At 49.4% G+C, this 22,577-nt stretch overlaps 2 protein-coding genes across 2 annotated transcripts; one reads left to right on the top strand and one right to left on the bottom strand.

The window, feature by feature from the left end:
* Window positions 1-228: 228 nt before the first annotated feature.
* LOC133918635 (U-box domain-containing protein 51-like) lies at window positions 229-5,084 on the top strand. The gene is made up of 8 exons (XM_062362596.1): window positions 229-665; window positions 1,532-1,620; window positions 1,897-2,018; window positions 2,114-2,296; window positions 2,583-2,883; window positions 2,984-3,085; window positions 3,180-3,608; window positions 3,985-5,084. Exons 1-8 carry the CDS (start codon window positions 473-475, stop codon window positions 4,756-4,758), a joined length of 2,193 nt encoding a protein of 730 aa, XP_062218580.1. The 5' UTR covers window positions 229-472; the 3' UTR covers window positions 4,759-5,084.
* A 702-nt stretch (window positions 5,085-5,786) lies between these two features.
* On the bottom strand, window positions 5,787-22,490 carry LOC133918634 (aminopeptidase M1-A). The gene is made up of 19 exons (XM_062362595.1): window positions 22,118-22,490; window positions 21,250-21,395; window positions 21,066-21,168; window positions 20,353-20,539; window positions 20,152-20,245; window positions 19,381-19,534; window positions 13,040-13,144; window positions 12,844-12,960; window positions 8,736-8,849; window positions 8,191-8,373; window positions 7,773-8,052; window positions 7,570-7,691; window positions 7,359-7,456; window positions 7,099-7,276; window positions 6,890-7,004; window positions 6,737-6,804; window positions 6,476-6,553; window positions 6,316-6,390; window positions 5,787-6,232 (listed from the first exon to the last, which is right to left on the bottom strand). Exons 1-19 carry the CDS (start codon window positions 22,361-22,363, stop codon window positions 6,050-6,052), a joined length of 2,646 nt encoding a protein of 881 aa, XP_062218579.1. The 5' UTR covers window positions 22,364-22,490; the 3' UTR covers window positions 5,787-6,049.
* Window positions 22,491-22,577: the final 87 nt, after the last annotated feature.

Here is a 22,577-nt window from a genome sequence, read left to right as displayed (position 1 = left end):
TCAAGGACTGTACTGGCAGTTTGGCCAACATATACAAGGTGCAAAGATACCAAAATAGATGCTTGGACACAACAAACAGGAGCTGGAAAGTCCTCCCCTGCTCCTATTTCTTGAGGTGTCAACGACAACTGGGCCAAAAAAAAAAAGTGGACAAGCTGTTCTAATATTAGCCACCGAACAATAAGAAACGCCCGCCCAAAATTGGCAAACAGCGCAGCTCCCTGAAGACCCATTGCAGTTCTGGGTGGCTCGATCACGACAGAAAGAAAGGAGGGGAGGCCCAGGCAGAGCACGAGAAATAAGGCAAAGGGAGAGGAGGAGGAGAGACAAATCCCCTTTTGTCTCTCTCTCTCTCCCCCCTCTGTTCTTCGCCTCTGCCGCTCTTGCTTCTTTCTTTCTTTCTTTTCTATCTGTCAGTTGGATTGGAAGCAGATTTCTTGTGTTTGCGAGAGGGTGGTGCTCACCATTTGAGATGTACCTCTCGCCCTTTTCCATGACATCTTCGCACAGCGCCGAGCATGAGGCAGCAAAGGATAGCACGACCATCGTGGCCGTCGATCGGGACAAGAACAGCCAGCAGGCAGCGAAATGGGCGGTGGATCGGCTCCTCGCGAGGGGCAGCACGCTCCAGCTGGTCCATGTCAGGGCAAACAATAACCCAAACGGTAGGCACTTTTCTCAATCTTTTTGTGTCAAGAAATATGAATCTGCGCCAAATGTAAGTAAAATCAGAAGATGTCTTTCTACATCTCAGCACCCTCTGAATTAGGCTAACTTGCAATCATAAGCGTGTCCAGTTTCCAGCCATAGGGTGCTAAACCAGTCCTACTAGAGCAGACCAATTTCCTAAAAATTAGCCGATTTTACAAGTAGGTAGTAATCCATAAATGATGGTAACCTAAAAGTTTCGTTCCCATGATTAGTTACCTTGTGTAACAACATGATAATCATTATTGTCATGATGCGGTGAGCTGAATGCTAGCCAAGTAAATTGTCAACGAAGTTTGCAGGAAAATGTAAGGACACAAGGAAATGCACATTGGTTTGTAGGATGATGTTTTTCAAATTGCTCCAAAATTAATATGATTGACTAATTGCGACACCTCTGCAGATTCAACGGTCGCTAGCCTCCATTGTTATATTCCGCAAGTTAATTAATACTCCAATCACAAATACTTGACGTTTTGAACAAGATTCGGTTAAACTTTTGAAACTTTGACCATTAATAACTTTTAAAATATTTAGTTTGAAAACATGAAAATCATATGTATAGATTTGTTTCGAAGAATACTTTCATAATCCTATAAATTTATTAGATTTTATAAATATATTTAGTAGAAGTATTTTTGACTGGATAGGGTACACATTTTAGTTGATCCCATCACTACATGAAACCATCTGCAGGAACTCTTTTCACTTAATAACGAGGCAAATCAAACCCATTCTCCAATTCAACATGGTTTCCTTTACATTCTGGAAAACATGGTTTGATTTATCAACACTTATCTTGTTCCATATGACCATGCTACAGCTGAAGCAGGCCATGGAGGCAAAGATGAGGCGGACCCAGAGATGGCACAACTGTTTATCTCATACAGAGGTTATTGTGCTCGTAAAGGGGTAAGTGCCAATTGAATACTGTCTTTTTCAAATATTGGTAATTGTTAGGCTGAGTTAGCATATAAATAATATCACTGCAGAGTATTTATCTATAAAAAAACATTACACGGAACTATATATAGTTAAATTATAAATACCTAAAAAAAGATTCTGGCATCAAATGTTCCAATATTAGGATAAGAGGAGTCATTCTATTCTGAAAAAAGGAAGGAAATATCAGAATGGAACCGAATAACTGCAAGCAATACTTACGTTAATGCCATATGTAAATGGCAGATGCATCTGAAGGAGGTGTTCTTGGATGGCAGTGACGTCTCCAAAGCAATAACTGAATATGCCACTAGCCACGCAATCACAGACATCGTCGTCGGGGCATCAACTAGGAACACATTCATCAGGTACATTTACGTACTCATTCATCTTCCATGGTTGCGCACCTTTACATCCCCTTGATGCTTATACTGAAAACAGGCATGAACATTGTACTGTGCAGAAGATTTAGAAATCCTGATGTCCCAACATGCTTGATGAAGATGGCGCCAGATTATTGCACAGTACATGTCATACACAAGGGAAAGGCCATCCAGGTGAAGGCAGCCAAAGCTCCAGCACCCTTTGCTACTCTCCCTCCAAAGCAATACTCCCAATCAAACTTAGAGTCCGATGCATTCTCAAGGTAAGTCTATGAGGATAAATAGCACTTCACTAGCTACATTGCGTAACTGTGAAACAATTCCATTCTTATAACTGGGAAATAGTATGGAATCAACAATTCTTTCATATTGTACGCTAATCTCAAGTGCTACTGTACCAATTCGGTTGCTATTGGAATCAACAATGGTGGCTGTTAACAACTTTCTTAGTCATATCGCTCTTCACTTTCAAATTTTGTTTTTACCAATGTTTAAAAAAAATAAACTTGTTAGTATCAACTAAAAGAAACATTCTGACTTTTTAAACAGATCCTCAAGAGGGGACTGGAAGAAGGTTTCTCATCAATCATCTCCGAAGGCAAATAGAACATCGGTGGACCGATTATCTGCCTATGCAAAGGCCCCATCGAGGGATAGGCCAAGGACAGCACCCCAAAAGAATTTTGATGACTACATCGATTTTATAGCACCGCCAAGGCCCTCGGTGACTCGCAGTTCATTTTCAGATGACATTGATTTCCCGATGAGCATGGAGTTACCATCCTTGGACTTCGCTGACTCTCTGGAGCTCTCTTCAGCGGTATCCATGGAAAGCCTAAGTTCCGCTGGGGTAAGTACTTTGAAAACATCATGTTAACCTTACATGCAATCATTCCAGGTATGGGACTACATCATAACACAAACTCTTATTTTGTTCCACTTGAAATCAGAAGGATGCTGAAGCTGAAATGAGACGGTTGAGACTGGAACTGAAACAGACAATGGAGATGTATAACTCCGCATGTAAGGAAGCTATTGATGCTAAACAGAAGGTGTGTTTGCTTCTGTATTGCTGGCCTTAAGCATAAATTTAACTAGTTCCTGAACTAACCAGGTGTTGATATATGAACAATGATCTAACTGCAGGCAGCACAGATGCACCAGATGAAGATGGAGGAGTCCAAAAAGTACCAAGAGCTAAGGAATGCAGAAGAGGAAGCTCTTGCACTTGTTCAAATGGAGAAAGCAAAGTGCAGAGCTGCACTGGAGGCAGCAGAAGCTGCGCAAAAAATTGCAGAGCTCGAAGCGCAGAAGAGATTGAGAGCAGAATGGAAGGCAAAACGGGAGGCTGAGGATAGAAAGAAAGCAACTGATGCACTGAACAAAAATGATCTCCGGTACAGGAGATATTCCATTGATGACATAGAAGCTGCCACTCATAAATTTGACAGGGCACTCAAGATAGGAGAAGGTGGATATGGACCAGTATATAAAGCAGTACTGGATCATACTAATGTTGCTATTAAAATACTAAGACCAGACGCATCACAGGGAAGGAAACAATTTCAGCAAGAGGTAAATTTGATACAGCAACCACAGATTGTGCTACATGGAAATCTATGAAATTATCGCCATTAAGTTCTTGATTGGTGTTGTCAGTCTACCCTGAACAGCTTTTTTTTTATCCAGATACTACTAGAACACCGTCAAACACCTGCAGCATTCCCCCTTTTTTTGCAACAATTTCTTCACTCTCAGGAAGCGGTTTTGTTTTTTTTTTCTTTCAGGACATTACAATCTTCCTACTAGTACTCATTACTATTTTAACCATTAGTAGCTTGCCAATTATGTGCATGAAGTCATGATCAACGTATTTATATCTATGACAACAGTAGAATCATACCTATAGCAGAATTATCTCCTAAATTGCTTGCTTACGACAAATTTGCAGATTGAAGTACTTAGCTGCATGCGGCATCCAAACATGGTCCTCTTGCTTGGAGCTTGCCCAGAGTACGGCTGCCTAGTGTATGAGTACATGGACTATGGAAGTCTAGAGGACCGGCTCTGCAGACGAGGTAAAACATTGCCAATCCCATGGAGCATCCGCTTCAGGATCGCCGCCGACATTGCCACTGGCCTTCTCTTCCTCCACCAGGCGAAGCCGGAACCGCTTGTCCACCGAGACCTGAAGCCCGCCAACATCCTCCTCGACCACAACTTCATCAGCAAGATCAGCGACGTCGGCCTTGCAAGGCTGGTGCCACAGTCGGCAACCGATGTCACGCAGTACAGGATGACATCCACAGCCGGCACGTTCTGCTACATCGACCCCGAGTACCAGCAGACAGGCATGCTCACCACGAAGTCTGACATATACTCACTCGGCATCCTACTGCTCCAGATCATCACGGCAAGATCACCCATGGGGCTCACGCATCATGTCGAGCATGCCATAGAGAGAGGAGCCTTCCAGGAGATACTTGACCCGACGGTGACGGACTGGCCGGTGGAAGAGGCTCTGGAATTCGCAAAGCTGGCGTTGCGATGCGCAGAGCTACGGAAGAAAGACAGGCCAGATCTCGGAAAGGAAATCTTGCCAGAGCTTAACAGGCTGCGCAATCTTGGGCACGAGTATGAAGCTGCCCAGGTCAGCAGCACGAGCACAAACTGTTCAAGCTCTGCACCATATAGTTTCAGCAATGATGATGTCTCAATTTCGTAATAGTGTTCCATGGCAGTAAGAAAATCAAGCATACTTAACCGAATAGACTATAGACAGACAGGAGATTTTCTTTCTGGGTCTGGAAAACCACTGCTGTCTTTGCTTGTTCAGATCCTAACTCAGACGAGATGGTCATGGACTGCAGCATCTGATGATGGGGGCCTGACATAGTTTCGGTCAACCAGAAGAGATTGTTAGCATGTAGATAAGGGGAGCATACAAAGGGAACTTAAGGTGTGCATGTATGTAACATAGTAAAATGCAAAAAAAATTGTTGTATCGGTTTGCCTCCTTTCTTTCATCACCAGGCCAAGTGGCCAACACACACGGTACCTGAGAAATTTTTTCTGCTTGTTTTTTAACTCTATCTCAGCGGCATGATAACAATTAGCGCATTTTCGCTCAATTAACCACTAGCCATACTAGCAAGGGACAACTAGCAAAAGCTGGACACACTCACCTTTTCATTTTTTTTGTTTTTTGACGCATAATGTTGGGCAATCAAATGAGATTTGCAAATTGCAACCCATTTCCATAACTCAACGAAGTTCCAGAACAAACGCGAGATATGCGAAAAACAAACTCTAGCATGTACAATTGAGAACTAAAGCTTCCATGCCATGAGGCAGGCACTATGACTAGTTGACAACTGATTGAATCAACTACGAAGAGTGGAGCATCCAACAGATGTAATACTCCCATCTATCTAGCTGCTGATAAGAAGATGGAAACAAAATCCCCATGCTCCCGGCATCAACCAACATGTCCCGGCACTGCAGCAAAGGGATTCGACGCCTCCCCAGCATCAATCGACCCTCGATCTCTTCTCGCACAGCCCCCGTGGCGTGGAGATGCCTACTGGGGGAACGGGAGAGGAGCACGGCGAGGGGAGCGAATGGCTTACAGGACGGGGACCGTCGTGATATGCTAGTTTATTTTCACTGTTGGTTGATCACAACTTCTTCATAAGATTTGAATTCACTTTGTTCCACACCCAGAGCTGCTAGCGAGTAATATAGAGCTGCGAATTGGTAGCATATCAAGTTGCATTCGATCTGCGCATGTCTATCCAGAATCCAGACATAAAAAAGCAGGTGCAGAAGACATACACAAATTACTCTAGGTGGTAACTCTCGCCAACATGACAAGAAAAAATGAGTACGTAACAATCTATGCACCAGGCAACTCAAGGAACATGCAACAAATCGCATGAGTACCCTTTATTAATCCACTTGTTCTAGAGCACACAACTTGCATCCCCTTGGGCACAAAAGATGGCGCCCATCTCATCTCAATGTTTGTGAGCAAGCGCCTTGAGGACATTGCCAAGGTCGGCCTCGCCCTTGGTGCTCTTGACCCATTTGGCATTGATCCTCACTCTCTCGATGCTCTGCTTCACGGTCCTTGCGATGTTCGCCTTTGTTCTGCTCTTGAAGAACTCCTCTGCTTCATCGCCCTTTTCATCAGTGGCCAGCTGAAATGATGTTTTGCGATGTGTCAGAAATTTTTTCATGTAGGTACTTATAAGAGTGATGAGAAGTAGGTTATGATCTGTACCGGTGAGACAGTTATGGTAACGAAATAGGTAAGCAGAGTTCCAGAGAAGGACTCTGTTATGTAGTCCCAGTTTTCCTGTATCACAACGGGCATGGAGTTAGCACGTAGTATGAAGAAAGTTGCAAGGCTAACTGAGGAAAAGGAGAACGTCAGTAAATACCTTCAACCATTGCCATGCCACCTCTTGTGCCCCAGAACTCACCCCTCTAAGGACAAATATAGCGTCCTGATTCCTTACCTGCGTATGGAATATATGAGTGTTCCGGTAAGATGAAACAAAGTTTAGCCGCGTATGGAAAACATTGTATAGCATATGTTACAGGGCCACGTGAGATGTGACCTACACAATAGTCCACCAGTATAGCTATATGATTAGCATAAACAACAGAAACTTTTGTATAATTTATTGCATGTTTGTTACCTCAGGTGAAAGTATGAGGTCCAATGCTTCACGAACAACATCAGGGTCAGGGGAAGATGCCAAAGAACCTACAAGGAAAAGGGTCAGAAATTTTATGAGGTCCCAAAAAACAATCTCACCTTTGAATGGTAAAAAAAGATATATTTAACTCACCTAACACACGAACTTTCTCCTGGCTTAGATCAGTTTCTCTGTAAATCTTCAAGAGTGATTCATAGCCAGCTTTGTTCGATTTGTTCACTGTCTGCATCAAAGCAACATATGCAGCCTACAAAACAAAACAAGAACAAGTGGACAGAACAGACTTTTCAAGTTTTCATAGTTATCTATATACACAAATTTAATTTCGTTAAGATGCTAACCTTTCGAACATCTGGAGGGAGGAGTGGTGTCTCTCTGTCTTCCAGAAAGACATTGAATCGACGAACAGCTTCATTTATGGTAGCCTCATGGCCAAGTTCGGCGAGAGCGGTAAAGAGTGTACCTCTTAACAAAGCATTCAGGTGGCCCTCACCACTCTTAGCATCCCAACCAAGTTTCCTGCAAAGGATTCTTGAAAGGTTAGGCAAGATCTCAATACAAAATGTTCTTCCACTACAGAATGATTGAGCAATATGCTTACTTTGCAAATGGCTCGAGGAAATCAATTAGGAACTTCTTCAGATTACCCAACTCCTCTGGAGCAGCAACAGCCATCATCTCGGCAATGTTCAGACTTGTCTATAGAGCCAAATAGTTTAAATTGCTTAGAACAAAATCAAGTTTAAATGTTTAATAATAGGACTTTTCACGTTAAAAAAAACATAGGACTTTTCAAGTGGAAAGAACAGTACACTGATTGCATGTGCAAGCACAGTGTACTCGGTCTCATCCTTGTACGCAGCAATCAAATGCAGCAAGGAGACCAGCTTTTGTTTGCCAGCCATACAGAGGGCATAAGTGTCGTCAAGTACACCTGTATCAAACAATAACATTGTAAGAACAATTGGACAGGGTAAGATTGATACACTTGCAAGAAGATGCTGAGAAAACTTACCGTATCTGTCTGATGCACTCAATTTGTTGGTCTCAATTGCATATCGAAGTCGGGATGCAAGTTCCTCATCATAGCTCACTCTATAGAAGCTGGTCTGGTTGGCATTAAGTTTAATCCAGAAGCCGTCTTTCTTTTGGCATTCCATGAGCCCTGATAAATTGAAATCTCCTTGTTTGCCGTGAAAAAGGAACTTCTCTTGGCGTGAGTACGAACAGCAACATAGTGTGATAGGAACCACCCATTGCCCAACTCCTGTGGACCCACTTGATAGAAATTGTGTCTGCAAGAGACAAGACCAAAAGATTTTCAGAAAGCCTCTAAACTAGAAACTAAAATTGATTTTGCAAACTGAGAAAAAAACTTGCAAGTTTACAGGATTTTGTAAACATGTCTCCAGAAAAAGAAATCTGCAATGTACCTGGTCCAGCTGCAGCTTTCCATTTGTGAGTTTCACATTGATGACAGGATAACCTTGCTGTTTTGTCCATGAATGCATTAATGTTCTAACTGGTTCACCAGACCCCTCTTCAAGGGCAGCCCAGAGGTCTTCTGTCTTTGCATTTGAATACGCAAATCTTTTGATGTATGCAGCCAGAGATTTCTAGCAAAAAGAAGAACCGATGGACAACTTTTTGTTACCACTGAAAAGATATTTTACGTTGACAAGTGACAGCCAATATGAAATTTATGTGCATTTTGCAATATTGTGTTCCCAAAGAATAGTCTTAATGCAAATAAGATTATGTCTAGCATGTCGCCCAATTGTCCAAGTGTATTAAGAAAGAAAAAACAGAATAAAGTTCTAACAAAAGCTTATGTAAACTAGGAAGTAGCATTCCAAAAGTACACCGACTATAGGGTCGGGTTACATTATATTGCAGCCACGCAATTATTATGTTATTGCTTCGAACTGTGCAAAAATGTAAAGAAAAGGAGAGAGATTAATGAATAAGTAAAGCAAACCTGAAAGATCTCAGCTCCAAGATAGCTTTGCAGCATCCGAATGACAGAAGCTCCTTTCCTATAGCTTATAGCATCAAATATCTCATCTATTTGATCAACATGATTTATGTCCACCTGAAAATAATAGATGTTGTTTTAGATTCTGTAGGTGGTGTTTTCCTAAAAAAACATATTAAAAGCTATTGGAAACTAGAATTTGGATTGAATGAGTGTGGTGGATTGGCGGATTGGGTGCCATTAATTGTATGTGGGAAGTGGGAGCAATCAAGAGAGGGTAAACATGTCACAGGTGGAAGACTTGATTGCTACCTGTCATGTGGGGCATCACGTATGGCTGACGCAAGAAGAAGAGCGCCACGGCCTAGGCCCAGGATTAGTGCTTGCCGATAGTTTTGGTTAGTTTTCAGTTAGTTCGGATTGGATTTGTTGGGATTGCTATTAGTTTGTTTCAGGATTGATTAGCAAGATTGTAAGACGCTTCTATATAAAGGGCGGCAGCTCAATGAATAAACGCAAGCATAATTGATCTCCTATCTAACTCCCGGTGCAAAGCTCCGTTCTGTCCACCATAGCTCCGGGGCGGCGAGGGATCAAACCTTGCCCTCCTGTCGAGCGCAATTACTTCCTGCGCAACCATCCCCAACCACCTAGCCAAAACATTCTGGTATCAAATTCCATTGATCCTGGTACCGCCGTCATGGGTGAAAACTCCGCGCTGGCCACCACCTTTCAGGCGTCGCTGGACACCATCATCACCAAACTCACTAAGATGGACTCCACATTGGGCGACGTTGTCCAGCAGCAGGCCGCTCATCACGTCGCCATCACGTGGCTTGAAACACAGCAGCGGGAGCTCATTCCGATCCGCAGCGATGACACTCGCCATTGCCGCGACGAGGCGTGCCCAAGGCACGACGGCTCTCGCACCCATGCCGAGGGCCGCCACAAGGTCCCTCTACAGTTCCACAAGATAGACTTTACCAAGTAGCAAAGGCGACCCACTGTCGTTCATCAACCGGCGTGTCGTACTTCTGCGCACAGAGGATTGCAGAGGAGGAAAAAGTGTGGATGGCCTCGTTCAATCTGCTGGACGCGACGCACCTGTGGTACATGCACGTCAAGCGCAAGCAGGGCACACCATCTTGGCGCCGCTTCGCCGAACTCCACCTACGGTATGGGCCACCCCTGCATGCCAATCCTCTTGGTGAGTTGGGAGCCTGCCGTCAAACGGGCACAGTTGCCGACTACCAGGAGCGGTTCTTGGAGTTGCTGGCGCGCGCGGGTCCACTCACCGAGTCAACCAGTTACAGCTATTCACATATGGCCTGCAAGAACCAATGAGCATCAATGTGAAGATGCAAAACCCGCAGTGCTTGGAGATGGCGATGAGTCTCTCACGTGCATTCGAGCGGCGCGAACAGGCGGTGGCCACATGCACAAGCGGCCAGCGTACCTGCGCATCCCCGCCAACTCCGGCGGCACCACCCTCAGGCTCCACGCCCGCAAGGACGGATAGACCCCAGTCTTCGGCGGCGGGTGCCGCAAATCGCACGGTGACGGTGGCGGAGCGCACGATCCGCTGCCTCTCGCCGGAAGAGATGGAAGAACGTCGTCGCCTCGACTTATGCTACAACTGCGACGAGAAGCCGCCTCTCGCCGGAAGAGATGGAAGAACGTCGTCGCCTCGGCTTATGCTACAACTGCGACGAGAAGTAGGGGCACGGCCACAATCAATTGTGCAAGCGCCTCTTCCTCCTCGAGCTCGATGACAACCTCCCTGACCCCGACACGCAAGATGACACCACCAAAGAGCCGCAGATCTCCCTGCACGCCATCGTCGGCACCCACACCAGCGAGACGATGCAAGTGTCCATCTCCCTCAGCTCCACAATGCTCACAGCCTTGCTGGACTCGGGCTCGACTCACAATTTCGTGTCCACATCCGCGGTGACGCGCACCGACTTGCGATACCAGCTCCACGGCATCCTCCACGTCACCGTCACCAACGACGAGCGCGTGCCGTGCGTCGGGGTGTTCCGTCACGCCACCTTCGCCATCACCGATGAGGAATTTGTGGCGGATTTCTACATCCTCCTGCTCGGAGGGTACGACATTGTGCTGGGCACTCAATGGCTCGCGACGCTGGGACCTATCCTATGGGATTTCAGCCGCCTCACCATGTCATTCTGGCACCATGATCACCGGGTGTCATGGCACGGTGTGTCGGGTCCCGCTAGCCCCCAGCTGCATATGCTCACCGACCCCGAGCTCTTGGAGGCCCTGCTCGCCGAGTTCGGGGACGTCTTCGCCACACCTACAAGACTACCACCGCCACGGTCCCGGGACCACTGTATTCATCTGCTCCCTGGCACGGCGCCGGTGGCTGTCCGCCCGTACCGCTACCTAGTCCTGCACAAGGATGAGTTAGAGCAACAATGTCGGACGATGGAAGAGCAGGGTCTCATCCGACACAGCACCTCTGCTTTCTTCACTAGTGTTGTTGGTGAAGAAGGCTGATGAGTCATGGAGGTTTTGTGTCGATTACTGCGCTCTTAACGATAGCACGATGAAAGACAAATTCACCATTCCTGTGGTAGATGAGCTGCTCGATGAACTTCATCGCGCGACGGTCTTCACCAAGCTGGACCTCCGATCAGGCTACCATCAGGTGCGCATGCACCCGGAGGATGTCGAGAAGACCGCCTTCCGCACACACGACGACCTGTATGAATTCCTCGTCATGCCGAATGGCGACATTCCAAGCACTGATGAACAACATTCTGGTATCAGATTCCATTGATCTTGGTACCGCCGCCATGGGTGAAAACACCGCGCTAGCCACCGCCTTTCAGGCGTCGCTGCACCATCATCACTAAACTCACCAAGATGGACTCCACGCTGGGCGACGTCACCCAACAAAAGGCCGTGCATCACGTCACCATCATGCGGCTCGAAACACAACAACGGGAGCTCGTTTCGATCCGCAGCGATGACACGCGCCATTGGCACGACAGCTCGTGCGCCCATGCCGAGGGCCACCACGAGTTCCCTCCACGATTCCACAAGATGGACTTTCCCAAGTACAACAGCAAAGGCAACCCACTGCCGTTCATCAACCAGTGTGAGTCGTACTTCCACGCCCAGAGAATTGCAGAGGAAAAAGTGTGGACGACCTCGTTCAATCTGCTGGACGTGGCGCACCTGTGGTACATGCACATCGAGCGCGAGGAGGGCACGCCATCTTGGCGCCGCTTCGCCGAACTCCTCCACCTGCGGTATGGGCCACCCCTGCGTGCCAATCCTCTCGGTGAGTTGGCAACCTGCCGCCGAACGGGCACGGTGGCCGACTACCAGGAGCGGTTCCTGGAGCTGCTGACGCACACGGGTCCACTCACCGAGTCACAACAGGTACAACTCTTCATGTCTATCCTGCAGGAACCAATGAGCATCGATGTGCAGATGCAAAACCCATAGTGATTGGAGATGGCGATGAGTCTCTCACGTGCATTCGAGCGGCGCGAACAGGCGGTGACCACGGGCACACGCGGCCAGCGTCCCCGCGCATCCGCACCAACTCCGGCAGCACCACCCTCAGGCTCCACACCCGCAAGGATGGACAAACCCCAATCTTCGGCCGCGGGCGCAGCAGATCGCACAGCGACGGTGGTAGGGCGCATGATCTACCGCTTCTCACCAGAAGAGATGGAAGAATACCGTCCAATCTGATATATGTTCCATGTGCCAAGGGAAAAACGACATCTAAAAGAGAACGGAGGGAGTAACAACCAAAATTAAACGTCAAGTTATATGTTGGAGACTAGCTGGTTGTAGAACATATTTCACAACATCCATATGACATAAACTTTGATGGGTGTATCCTGACTTAAGTTCCAATAGAGTCATCCACCAATGTTTTGCCACTAAACAAGAGTGTACTGAATATAAAGTCAATCATATAAGTTTTCTGGACTGGTTTGTCGACAAGCAATCAACCCTCACGCCCATGAAGAGGACCTCCAAATTCACTTCGAATGTTAAATATATTTCTGTAAATTTCCACATATACAGTCATGGCAAAGTATGCAAGCATCACTGAATTTTTTGTTACCTCAATTGGATGTGACCCAGCAAGAGCATCCAACTTGAAACCCGTTGTAGATTCCTCTAGAAATTGAGTCCAAACATTCCATTCAGGAAAGAACTGATCTGCAGCCAAGTAGGAAACCTGCAGTGAAAAAAAAAATCATATGAGCAACATACAATTATATAAAGCTTTTCAGTTGCTTTTTGTTCTAATTTATTACCCATGTCGCAAAACCCTCATTAAGCCACAGATGTGTCCACCACTCCATTGTCACAAGATTTCCAAACCATTGGTGAGCTAATTCATGTGCCACAACAACTGCAACCTGGAGAGAGCATAGACAAGAATAAAATAACAAATAATTGTCAAAAGGTTGGTGTGACAGCATATAACAATCAAACAGCTAATGCATATCTGAATCAAACCTCTACAGAATGACTTATACTCCCTGCAGTAAAAAATACTTGACGTTTTGGACATGACGCGATCTCCAATGTCAGCGTTACCGGGACATGCGTGTCCGAAACTTTTTTGCGGTGTCGACACGTATCCACATGTCAACTCGCACCCAACGCGGCACGACACGCATCCGACGCAGTGCGTGTCAAGGGCACCAAACCCCTGGGTAGCGGAACCTCGACTACGTAGTTCGTAGTCGCGATCCGTCGTCTCCGGCGAGGTTTTGCCCCTCAGCCGTAGGCTTTGTTGGAAAGAAGAGAGAGAGAGGAATTAGGTAATAGTTCTTTCTTAATCCTCAATCACCGATTACAATTATTCTTATAGGCCCAATGGCCGGCTACCCTTGAGCTAATTGCTCCTAAATTTGGGGAACATGCATGGCCTTCCAACTAATCTAGCCACTTCCTAAAACAACCTCCGCATGCGGCGTGGTGACCGCGGCCTGTGTGGCCTGTGCGCCTCCAGCGGCTCGGCGGATGTCACGGGCACGCCTCCTCCTGGAATAGGCGCGGCCACACATGACATCTCTCCCCCCCTCGACGTCCAGCGCGTCCTCGAGCTGGAATGATGGATACTTGTCGTGGAACGAGTCGAGGTCTTCCCATGTTGCTGATGCCGCCGGTTCCCCTTTCCAGTGCACAAGCACCTGGCGTACGCCACGCGCCTGCCGAGTGCGGAGGGCTCGTTCCGGCTCCGGAGTGATGGCGCCATGGTGAATGGCCGGAAGTGGTGGCGGAGCGTCCGGAGGCGGCCCCACGAACTTCTTCAGGACGCCGACATGGAACACGTCGTGCACTCTAGCACGTGGTGGCAGCTCCAGGCGGACGGCGACGTCGTTAATCATTTCGGCGACGCGATAGGGCCCGAAGTAGCGGGGCTTGAGCTTGCCCGTCATGGGCTGCGACAAGGAGGAAGCCGCGCGCTGCCGGAGGCGAAGCAGGGCCCAATCTCCTACCTTGTATGCGACGGGGCGGTGGAGCTTGTCGTAGTGGTGCTTCTGGACCTTCTGTGCTTGTTCAAGGCGGTAGCGGACGTCCTGGAGGAAGGCATCCCGCTCCTCCATGTTCTTGGCCACGGCGGCGACCCGGGTTTCGCCCTGCTCATAGGACCGAATGGTGGGGGGGTCACGGCCGTAGACCACGCGGAACGGCGTGTCGCGTAGAGACGTCTGATAGGCCGTATTGTAGATGTACTCGGCCCAACGCAGCCAACGGAGCCACTGGCGCGGCCGGTCACCCGTGAAACATCGCAGGTACATGACGATCACCCGATTGGCGGCCTCGGACTGCCCGTCCGACTGGGGGTGGAAGGCCGTCGTCATATGGAGCCGGGTGCCCACCAGGCGCATCAGCTCGCGCCAAAACGTGGACGTGAAGACCGGATCCCGGTCGGACACCATCGACCGCGGCACTCCATGCAGGCGCACGATTTCGCGGAAGAACGCCAGCGCGACCGACTCGGCGGAGTAGGGGTGCGCCAAGGCGATGAAGTGGCAGTACTTGCTGAACCTGTCCACCACAGTCAGAATGACGGACTTACCACCCACCCGGGGCAGAGCCTCCACGAAGTCGAGGGCGATGTCGGTCCAAACGCCCGTCGGGATGGGCAGCGGCATGAGCAGTCCCGCTGGATGGAGGTGCTCTGACTTGTAGCGTTGGCACGTCGAGCATGCACGCACCAAGTCCTGGACGATCTGCCGCATGTTGGGGATGTGAAAGTCGCGGCGAAGTCGGTGCAGTGTGCGTTGGACTCCCTCGTGGCCGTTGTCGTGGACCGCCGTCACGATCTCGAGCAGCAGTGGAGATGCCGGCGCGATGTAGAGGCGGTTGTCGAAGGTGATCATGTCGTCGACCAGCGCCCACGGAGCGCCGCGTGTGCCCGCGCGGATCTCGTCCCGCAGGGCCACCAGCGCCGGCTCGGAGGACTGGGCCTGACGGAGGCGCTCGACGAAGTCGAACCGCGGCGCTGAGATGGCTGTGAGGGCGCCCTCGGCTGTGTCACGCCGTGACAGCGCGTCCGCCACTGTATTAGCCGCGCCGGGCTTATATTCGACCAAGAAGTCGAAGCCCAGGAGCTTCCCCACCCAATGGTGCTGAGGAATGGTCGCCAGCCGCTGGTCCAGGAGAAACTTGAGGCTGAAGTGGTCCGTCCGGACAAGGAACCGGCGCCCCCAGAGGTACGGCCTCCAGTGTCGGATGGCGTGAACCAGCCCGATGAGCTCCCGCTCGTAGGCGGCGAGGGAGCGGTGACGTGGGGCGACGGGACGGCTGAAGTAGGCCACCGGGTGCTTGTCTTGGATGAGCACCGCCCCGAAGCCATGTGTGGAGGCATCACACTCGACGATGAATTCCTTGGCGAAGTCCGGCAGCGCCAATACTGGGGCTGAGGTGACCGCCCGCTTGAGCGCGTCGAAGGCGTGTGCCGCGGCGTCGTTCCAGGAGAAGCCCTCCTTTTTGAGGAGCGCCGTAAGTGGTGCCGCGATCGCGCCGTAGTCGTGGACGAACTTGCGGTAGTACCCCGCGAGGCCGAGGAAGCCGCGGACGGCGCGCGCGGAGCGGGGCACCGGCCAGTCGTGGACGGCCTGCACCTTGGCCGGGTCCATAGCGACGCCCGAGGCGGAGATGACGTGGCCAAGGTAGGCGACCGAAGACACCCCGAACGCGCACTTGGAGCGTTTGACGAAGAGTCGGTGCTGGCGCAGGAGGGTGAGCACGACGCGAATGTGCCGTAGATGGTCTGCCCATGACTTGCTGTAGATCAAAATATCATCAAAAAACACAAGCACAAACCGGCGAAGGAAGGACCGCAGCACGTCGTTCATGAGAGCTTGGAATGTCGCCGGAGCATTGCACAGTCCAAACGGCATGACGAGGAACTCGTACAAGCCGTCATGTGTGCGGAGCGCAGTTTTGTCGACGTCGTCGGGCCGCATCCGGACCTGGTGGTAGCCCGAACGTAGGTCCAGTTTGGTGAAGAATTTGGCGCCGTGCAGCTCGTCGAGGAGTTCGTCCACCACGGGAATGGGGAACGCGTCCTTTACCGTGAGCGCGTTCAATGCCCGGTAGTCGACGCAGAACCTCCAGGCGCCGTCTGCCTTTTTCACCAGAAGGACCGGCGAGGAGAATGCGGATGCACTGCGGCGGATGATGCCCTGGTCCAGCATTGCCCGGCACTGACGCTCCAGCTCGTCTTTATGGGACGCCGGGTACCTGTACGGCCGAACCGCCACTGGGTGCGCGCCCGGCTTGAGGGTGATGCTGTGGTCGCGGGCACGCGGAGGTGGCAGGCCTTGGGGCTCCGCAAATACGTCGCCGAAGGATGCCAGCAGCTCGTCCAGCAAGGACTCGCTGGCCGTTGTGGTGTGAAGGTGAGGCGCGTCGGATGTCGCCACGCCCGTCCAGCGCACGTCGCGGCCTTGCCGCTGGAACGCCATCGTGCGGGCGCCCAGGTCCCAGAGGACGGGTCCCAGGGTGGCGAGCCACTGGGTGCCCAACACCAGATCATAGCCGGCGAGAGGCATCACAAAGAGATCGGCGTGAAACAAGTCGTCGCCGATGACGAACGACGCCTGCCGAAGGACGCCCGGGCAGGAGACGCGCTCACCGTTGGCCACTGTGGCCGTGAGGCGGGGGCGGTGCTGGATCGGTAGGCCGGAATGGTGCGTCGCAGCTTCAGCGATGAAGTTGTGGGTGGAGCCCGAGTCGAGGAGGGCCGTGAGGACCGAACCCCCCAGTGTGACGACGATCTGCATGGTGTCGCTGAAGTGGATGCCGGCGATCGCGTTGAGGGAGACGTGGGGCATGTCCTCCTCAACCCCAGGCGCCTCCGTGGTCAGCGTGTCCGCGACGTCCTCCTCTTCCACGCCGTCGAGGAGGAACAACCGCTTGCAGACGCGATTATGACCGCGCCCGAATTTCTCGTCGCAGTTATAGCAGAGCCCAAGACGCCGGCGTTCTTCCTGTTCCACCTGGGTCAGCCGGCGCACGGGACGGCCCTCCTCCGTGACGGTGGTCGTGGCAGTCTTGTCTGGCGGGGACGCCGGGAGCGCGAGACGGGGCGCGGGTGCCGGCAGGAGAGCCCGGTCACACCCCGGCGCGGGCGCGCGAGTTGGCGGAGCGACGTAGCTGTTCCGGAGCTCGATCTTGCGAGCGAGGCTCATGGCGGCCGCCAGCGACTGGGGGTTGTGGATCTCCACATCGTGGCTGAGTGGTGGGAGGAGACCGGCGGTGAACAGCTGGACGCGCTGTTCCTCGTCCAGCCGGCCTGCGCGCGGCAACAGGGCCTGGAAGAGGTCTTGGTACTCCTCGACCGTCCCGATGCGGTGACATGCCGCCAGTTCGCCGAGAGGGTTGGAGCGAAGAGGAGGCCCATAGCGCAAGTGGAGGAGCTCCTTGAAGTGGCGCCAGGAGGGGGTGCCCTCATCCTGCTGGACCTGGTAATACCATAGTTGTGCGCCGTCTTCTAGGTTGTACGAGGCCATCCAGACCTTCTCCTCCTCCATAATTCGCTGCTGATGAAAATACGATTCACAGCGATTGATAAAAATCAACGGATCGGACTTGCCATCATAGCGCGGGAAATCCATTTTTTGGAATCGGGGCGGCCGATCCTGGTGGTGTTCCCCCGAGCCAGTGCGCGACGAGGACATCGACCCGCCAGCCGGTGCGACTGCCGCGTCTAGGCGCTGGATCGCCTGGGCGTTGGCCTCGACAGAGGTGTGCAGGGTCTTGATGGACTGCACCAGGGACTCCAGGGTGGCCTGCATGGCGGCCTGCGCGGCTTGAGCAGCTGCAGCGTCGCTCATGGCGGTGAGATGGTATGGCGGCGGTGGCGTGGTGGAGACAGGGGGTGGCGGCTGCGGTGGTGGGTGTGGGGCTGATCGGGAAGATGAGGAACGCCTGGATCGTGATACCAGGTTGTCAAGGGCACCAAACCCCTGGGTAGCGGAACCTCGACTACGTAGTTCGTAGTCGCGATCCGTCGTCTCCGGCGAGGTTTTGCCCCTCAGCCGTAGGCTTTGTTGGAAAGAAGAGAGAGAGAGGAATTAGGTAATAGTTCTTTCTTAATCCTCAATCACCGATTACAATTATTCTTATAGGCCCAATGGCCGGCTACCCTTGAGCTAATTGCTCCTAAATTTGGGGAACATGCATGGCCTTCCAACTAATCTAGCCACTTCCTAAAACAACCTCCGCATGCGGCGTGGTGACCGCGGCCTGTGCGGCCTGTGCGCCTCCAGCGGCTCGGCGGATGTCACGGGCACGCCTCCTCCTGGAATAGGCGCGGCCACACATGACAGTGCGACACACATCCGACGTGTCCTGGTAACACTTCTCCTGATGTGAGCACGAGAGAGAGAGAGAGAGAGAGACCGTTAGGTCGAGAGAGAGAGAGACAAGTGAGAGGAGAACGGGCTAAGGAGGAGAAGGGTAAGGAAGGGGAGTTGGGCCGAACCACCCGGCCAACAGGCTGCTATCTCAGCTGGCCCAAGAGAGAGGGGGGGAGGAGAAGAGAGTTGGGCCGAGTTGCACTCTAGATTTTCCTTTTCTTTTAAAACCTTACCTATTTTTATTATTTTAATAATGAAATACATATATATTAGGCGAAACCCCAAATCCTACTTTCTAGAGCTTACCGAATCGGACACCCTAATCCGAGTCAGATACAACACCCGTGTCTAAGTCCCGGTAACATTGTCCAATGTGTACCTTTGACCACTGTTTTCTACTAGAATATATTTATAAAACCCAATAAATTTATAAGATTATGAAAGTACTTTAAAGAATAATTTACACATCTGATTTCATGTTTCCAAACTAAATATTTTTAAAGTAATTGATAATCATAGTTTCAAAAGTCTAACCAAACCTTGTCCAAAACGTGAAGTATTTGTGACTGGAGGGAGTAACATCCTTCTGCGCTTATTACTATTAAATTTGTTGGTAAAAGAAATAGTTGCATTATCAGGTTCGGCATTGTCCACTATGTCTGATTCAAACAATTTGGACTGATGTGTCATGTTAAAATACCTAATGACGACAGTGAATCATATTTCCAGCTTAGTACAAATAATTGAAACAATAAATATCAGTAGTGCCCAACCCGTTGCTTATTGGCAGCTGCAGAGTGCTTCTCATCAAATAGCAAAGCTGTTTCACGGTATGTAACCAAGCCATAGTTCTCCATTGCTCCAGACGCAAAATCAGGAATAGCAATCATATCCATTTTGGGGAGGGGGTATGGCACAGCAAAGTAACTGCCAACAAAAGAAATCATCATCAGCGGAAACCACGAAGAGAGCTTTAGTTGTGTGATACTAAGGCAAACAGAGGATGAGACGCGGATGCCTCAAAAGATCATCAAATTTACACAAGACTGACATAGCTTGAAAGGTTTGGAAGCAGCACAACCTTGATGAATCATCAAGTCACAAAAAATCTTTGCTTTAGAAAGGCTTAAGTCATGAATGCCATTTTAGAAAAAGCCAACATTGTATCATCAGCATCATTGCATCGTCAATATTGAATCATGTAAATGCCCGCTCTAAAACTCATTACATGAAATAAGCTCATAATGTAACATTTAAAAAAAAACTACTTGATATTGAGAAATAAAGCCTCCAATGGAATGCCGTTACACACATGCCCAGAATGCAATCAACCTATAGAACTTAATTCTTCGCAGATGCACATCTATCCATATATGTCTGTATTTTGACAATAATCATGTAAGAGTAGTATTATTTAGATCAGAATATCTTGGTAAGGATCAGCATCAAAATTCGAAAATAACAAAAATTATGCATCTAATGTGGACTATAGCAAAAGCATAAGCAAACTTTCCAATAAATAATGAGGAGGCTAAGAGAGTTACTCCTTAAAGAGGATCAATGTCTTCACGGCAACCTCTAGAGCAAACTTTCCCTGGGCACTCTTACCAACTTGTGTGTAAACACGGACCCTAGTACCTGCAAAGGAATAGGGTATAAGTCAACTAAATTCAAGGCATGAACCACCATAAGGTGAAAGATAAAGAGATGGATGGTAAGATAATGTGACAGAGAAGTTACAGTACCATCTGTGGTGAAAGCTTCCACATAGTCAAAAATGCCAACAATAACGGCCACTAAGTATGTTGACATTATTGGAGATTCTTGGAAGTAGACTATTTTGGTAGAACCATTGACCTTCTCTTCAACGACTGGCATATTTGACAAAGCAATGTTCTCAGAAGGAACTTCTAGAGTAATTTTGAATACAGCCTGCAGGGAAGAAGTAACAGTTAGACACGAGATAATGTTTGCTGTGTAATCTAAGGACACTAACGTTCCTTCTGTGCCAATTATGCATTTTAAACAGCATTTGAAAAGATGGAAGTTAAATCCTAACCATCAAATTGGGTGGAATGAATGAGATCATACAATATCCACGGACTCAACAAAGGGATAACAGCAAGGAATCTCAATCTACATGCACGAGCACATATACGTCCATGTGGAGAAACAGAATTTGTTTTATCCTTAACACTAGGTTGTGTTGAGCTTGTACATAAGCTCCATGCAAGGCTCAATACACACCTTCCCTCATACAATGGCAGCAAACTCATTACAATGGTAACACCGCAGAATTAAAGGAGTACAACAAAGCGGTGAAGCTTGAAAGAGGCTTCTCCATAAGCCTCATACAGGCTTCCACACACGTACTCCCCCATGCAATACAAGTAAAAACAAACATATGGTAACACATAAAAGAATAAAAGGGGTCGAGAAAGAAACCAAAGCAGTAAACCTTAAAAGAGGGTTCATCCCAACATGGGAAGCAGCGCCTTGCATCTGCGGGTTCAAATTGTGTCACAGCCATATTCTTCTTCTCCCCATTGAGCTCATACACACTAGACAACAACGCAGCAACAATTGCATTACAAATATGTCGCTTTATTTACAAACAAAGCTTAACAACACAAAATGATTACCTTCTATAAAATCCATGCATCTTATCATTCAAAGTTCCCTGGAATGCAATTGCCAAAGTTCCCTCCCCAAGAGGAAGCTCCTCATTGAAGCGAATGATCAGGATCTCATCTTCTGGCACATTGGTAACCTCCACAGGTTGCAGCACCTGATGCAAAAGATAGCACAATTCAGAATAAATACAGAGCAAGCAAAGTGGACGGACTGTTAGCAACACCATCCTGAACCCTCAATCATAACTACTACCCTTCAACCATGACCCTTCTGTAAAATCAGAAACCATGTGTAACATTGCTATTCTCCACTCAGAGATCTAAACATAGACCTATAGAAAGCAATGAAAACACAGATCCTAACTTTAAGGTAAGTATAAATTACAACTGACAAAGTTCATACCAAGTACAGAAAATTATTATGCTTCAACAAGTATATCAATATATGTAAGCAATTGAACCACATCTCTACAACGCCTACGATATGAGACTTTTACTCGCAATGATCCTTTTCTCCTAATCTAGAATACCTTGAATACAAGATCATGAAATTCCATAAATGAACTACAAAAATCAGAGCTTGTTATAACTTCTAAGAAGACAATCCATAAGCTTGGGTCACCAAATATATGTTAACTTTTGAAACTCGTAGACATCGATCTTGTTCCCTCGACTAGGCCTAGCAGCCTAATGGTAGAAAGGAAGTTCGCCCAAATAGATCAAAACTGTAAGGCACTGGTTACAAGGACACCTCGGAACCCTACCTCGCACCCACAAACCCCCAGAAGCGTCACACCCACCGAATCCCCAACCTGACACGGACAGATCAAACACACCCGCACACACACCCGTGGCGAGCGCCCGAGCAAGCAGCTACCTTGTCAGAGTCCTGGGGCGCGAAGCTGACGGCCCCGGGCGCCACGTCGAGCTCGGCGGCGTTGAGCACGAGGAACCGCGTGGGCGCGGAGACGCCGAGGGACACCGCCACCGAGCCGGCGAAGGTGCACGCGGCGAGGTCGGGCGCGAGGCGCAGGTCGTAGCGCCGCGGCGCCGCGAACTGCGGGAGGCGCGCCTGGCCCCTGAACTGCTCCGCGCCCTGCTCCATCACCGCCGCCGCCGCCATCGCTGGATGCCGAGCAGCGGAAAAGGAGAAGCGGAAAGAAGTTGGGAAAGCTCGGAGACTTCGGAGGTGAGGAATCGCTCGATTCGACGAGGCGAGAGGGAGGTTGCGCTTTGCGATTCGCGATTTCGAGGAGACCTTTAGTATGGAGGGACGCGCGGCTCAACTGCGAAGCACACGATTTTTCTGTGATAACTGATGATTTTATTTTATTTTT

This window comes from Phragmites australis, chromosome 5 (assembly GCF_958298935.1).
Source record: "Phragmites australis chromosome 5, lpPhrAust1.1, whole genome shotgun sequence".
NCBI classification, from domain to species: Eukaryota; Viridiplantae; Streptophyta; class Magnoliopsida; order Poales; family Poaceae; genus Phragmites; species Phragmites australis.
The sequence above is the reverse complement of the archived record's forward strand: the minus strand, read 5'-3'. Positions and strand labels throughout refer to the sequence as shown.

What these genes read in the sequence shown, in the direction of transcription:
- LOC133918635 (XM_062362596.1), top strand. Translation starts at nt 473, where the DNA reads ATGTACCTCTCGCCCTTTTCCATGACATCTTCGCACAGCGCCGAGCAT. An exon ending in GTTATTGTGCTCGTAAAGGG is followed by an intron (nt 1,621 to 1,896) that starts GTAAGTGCCAAT and finishes TGTAAATGGCAG; the next exon opens with ATGCATCTGAAGGAGGTGTT. An exon ending in GGAAACAATTTCAGCAAGAG is followed by an intron (nt 3,609 to 3,984) that starts GTAAATTTGATA and finishes ACAAATTTGCAG; the next exon opens with ATTGAAGTACTTAGCTGCAT.
- LOC133918634 (XM_062362595.1), bottom strand. Translation starts at nt 22,363, where the DNA reads ATGGCGGCGGCGGCGGTGATGGAGCAGGGCGCGGAGCAGTTCAGGGGC. An exon ending in GGGATGAACCCTCTTTTAAG is followed by an intron (nt 20,540 to 21,065) that starts GTTTACTGCTTT and finishes TCTTCCCTGCAG; the next exon opens with GCTGTATTCAAAATTACTCT. An exon ending in CAGCTGCCAATAAGCAACGG is followed by an intron (nt 13,145 to 19,380) that starts GTTGGGCACTAC and finishes TGCTCTCTCCAG; the next exon opens with GTTGCAGTTGTTGTGGCACA.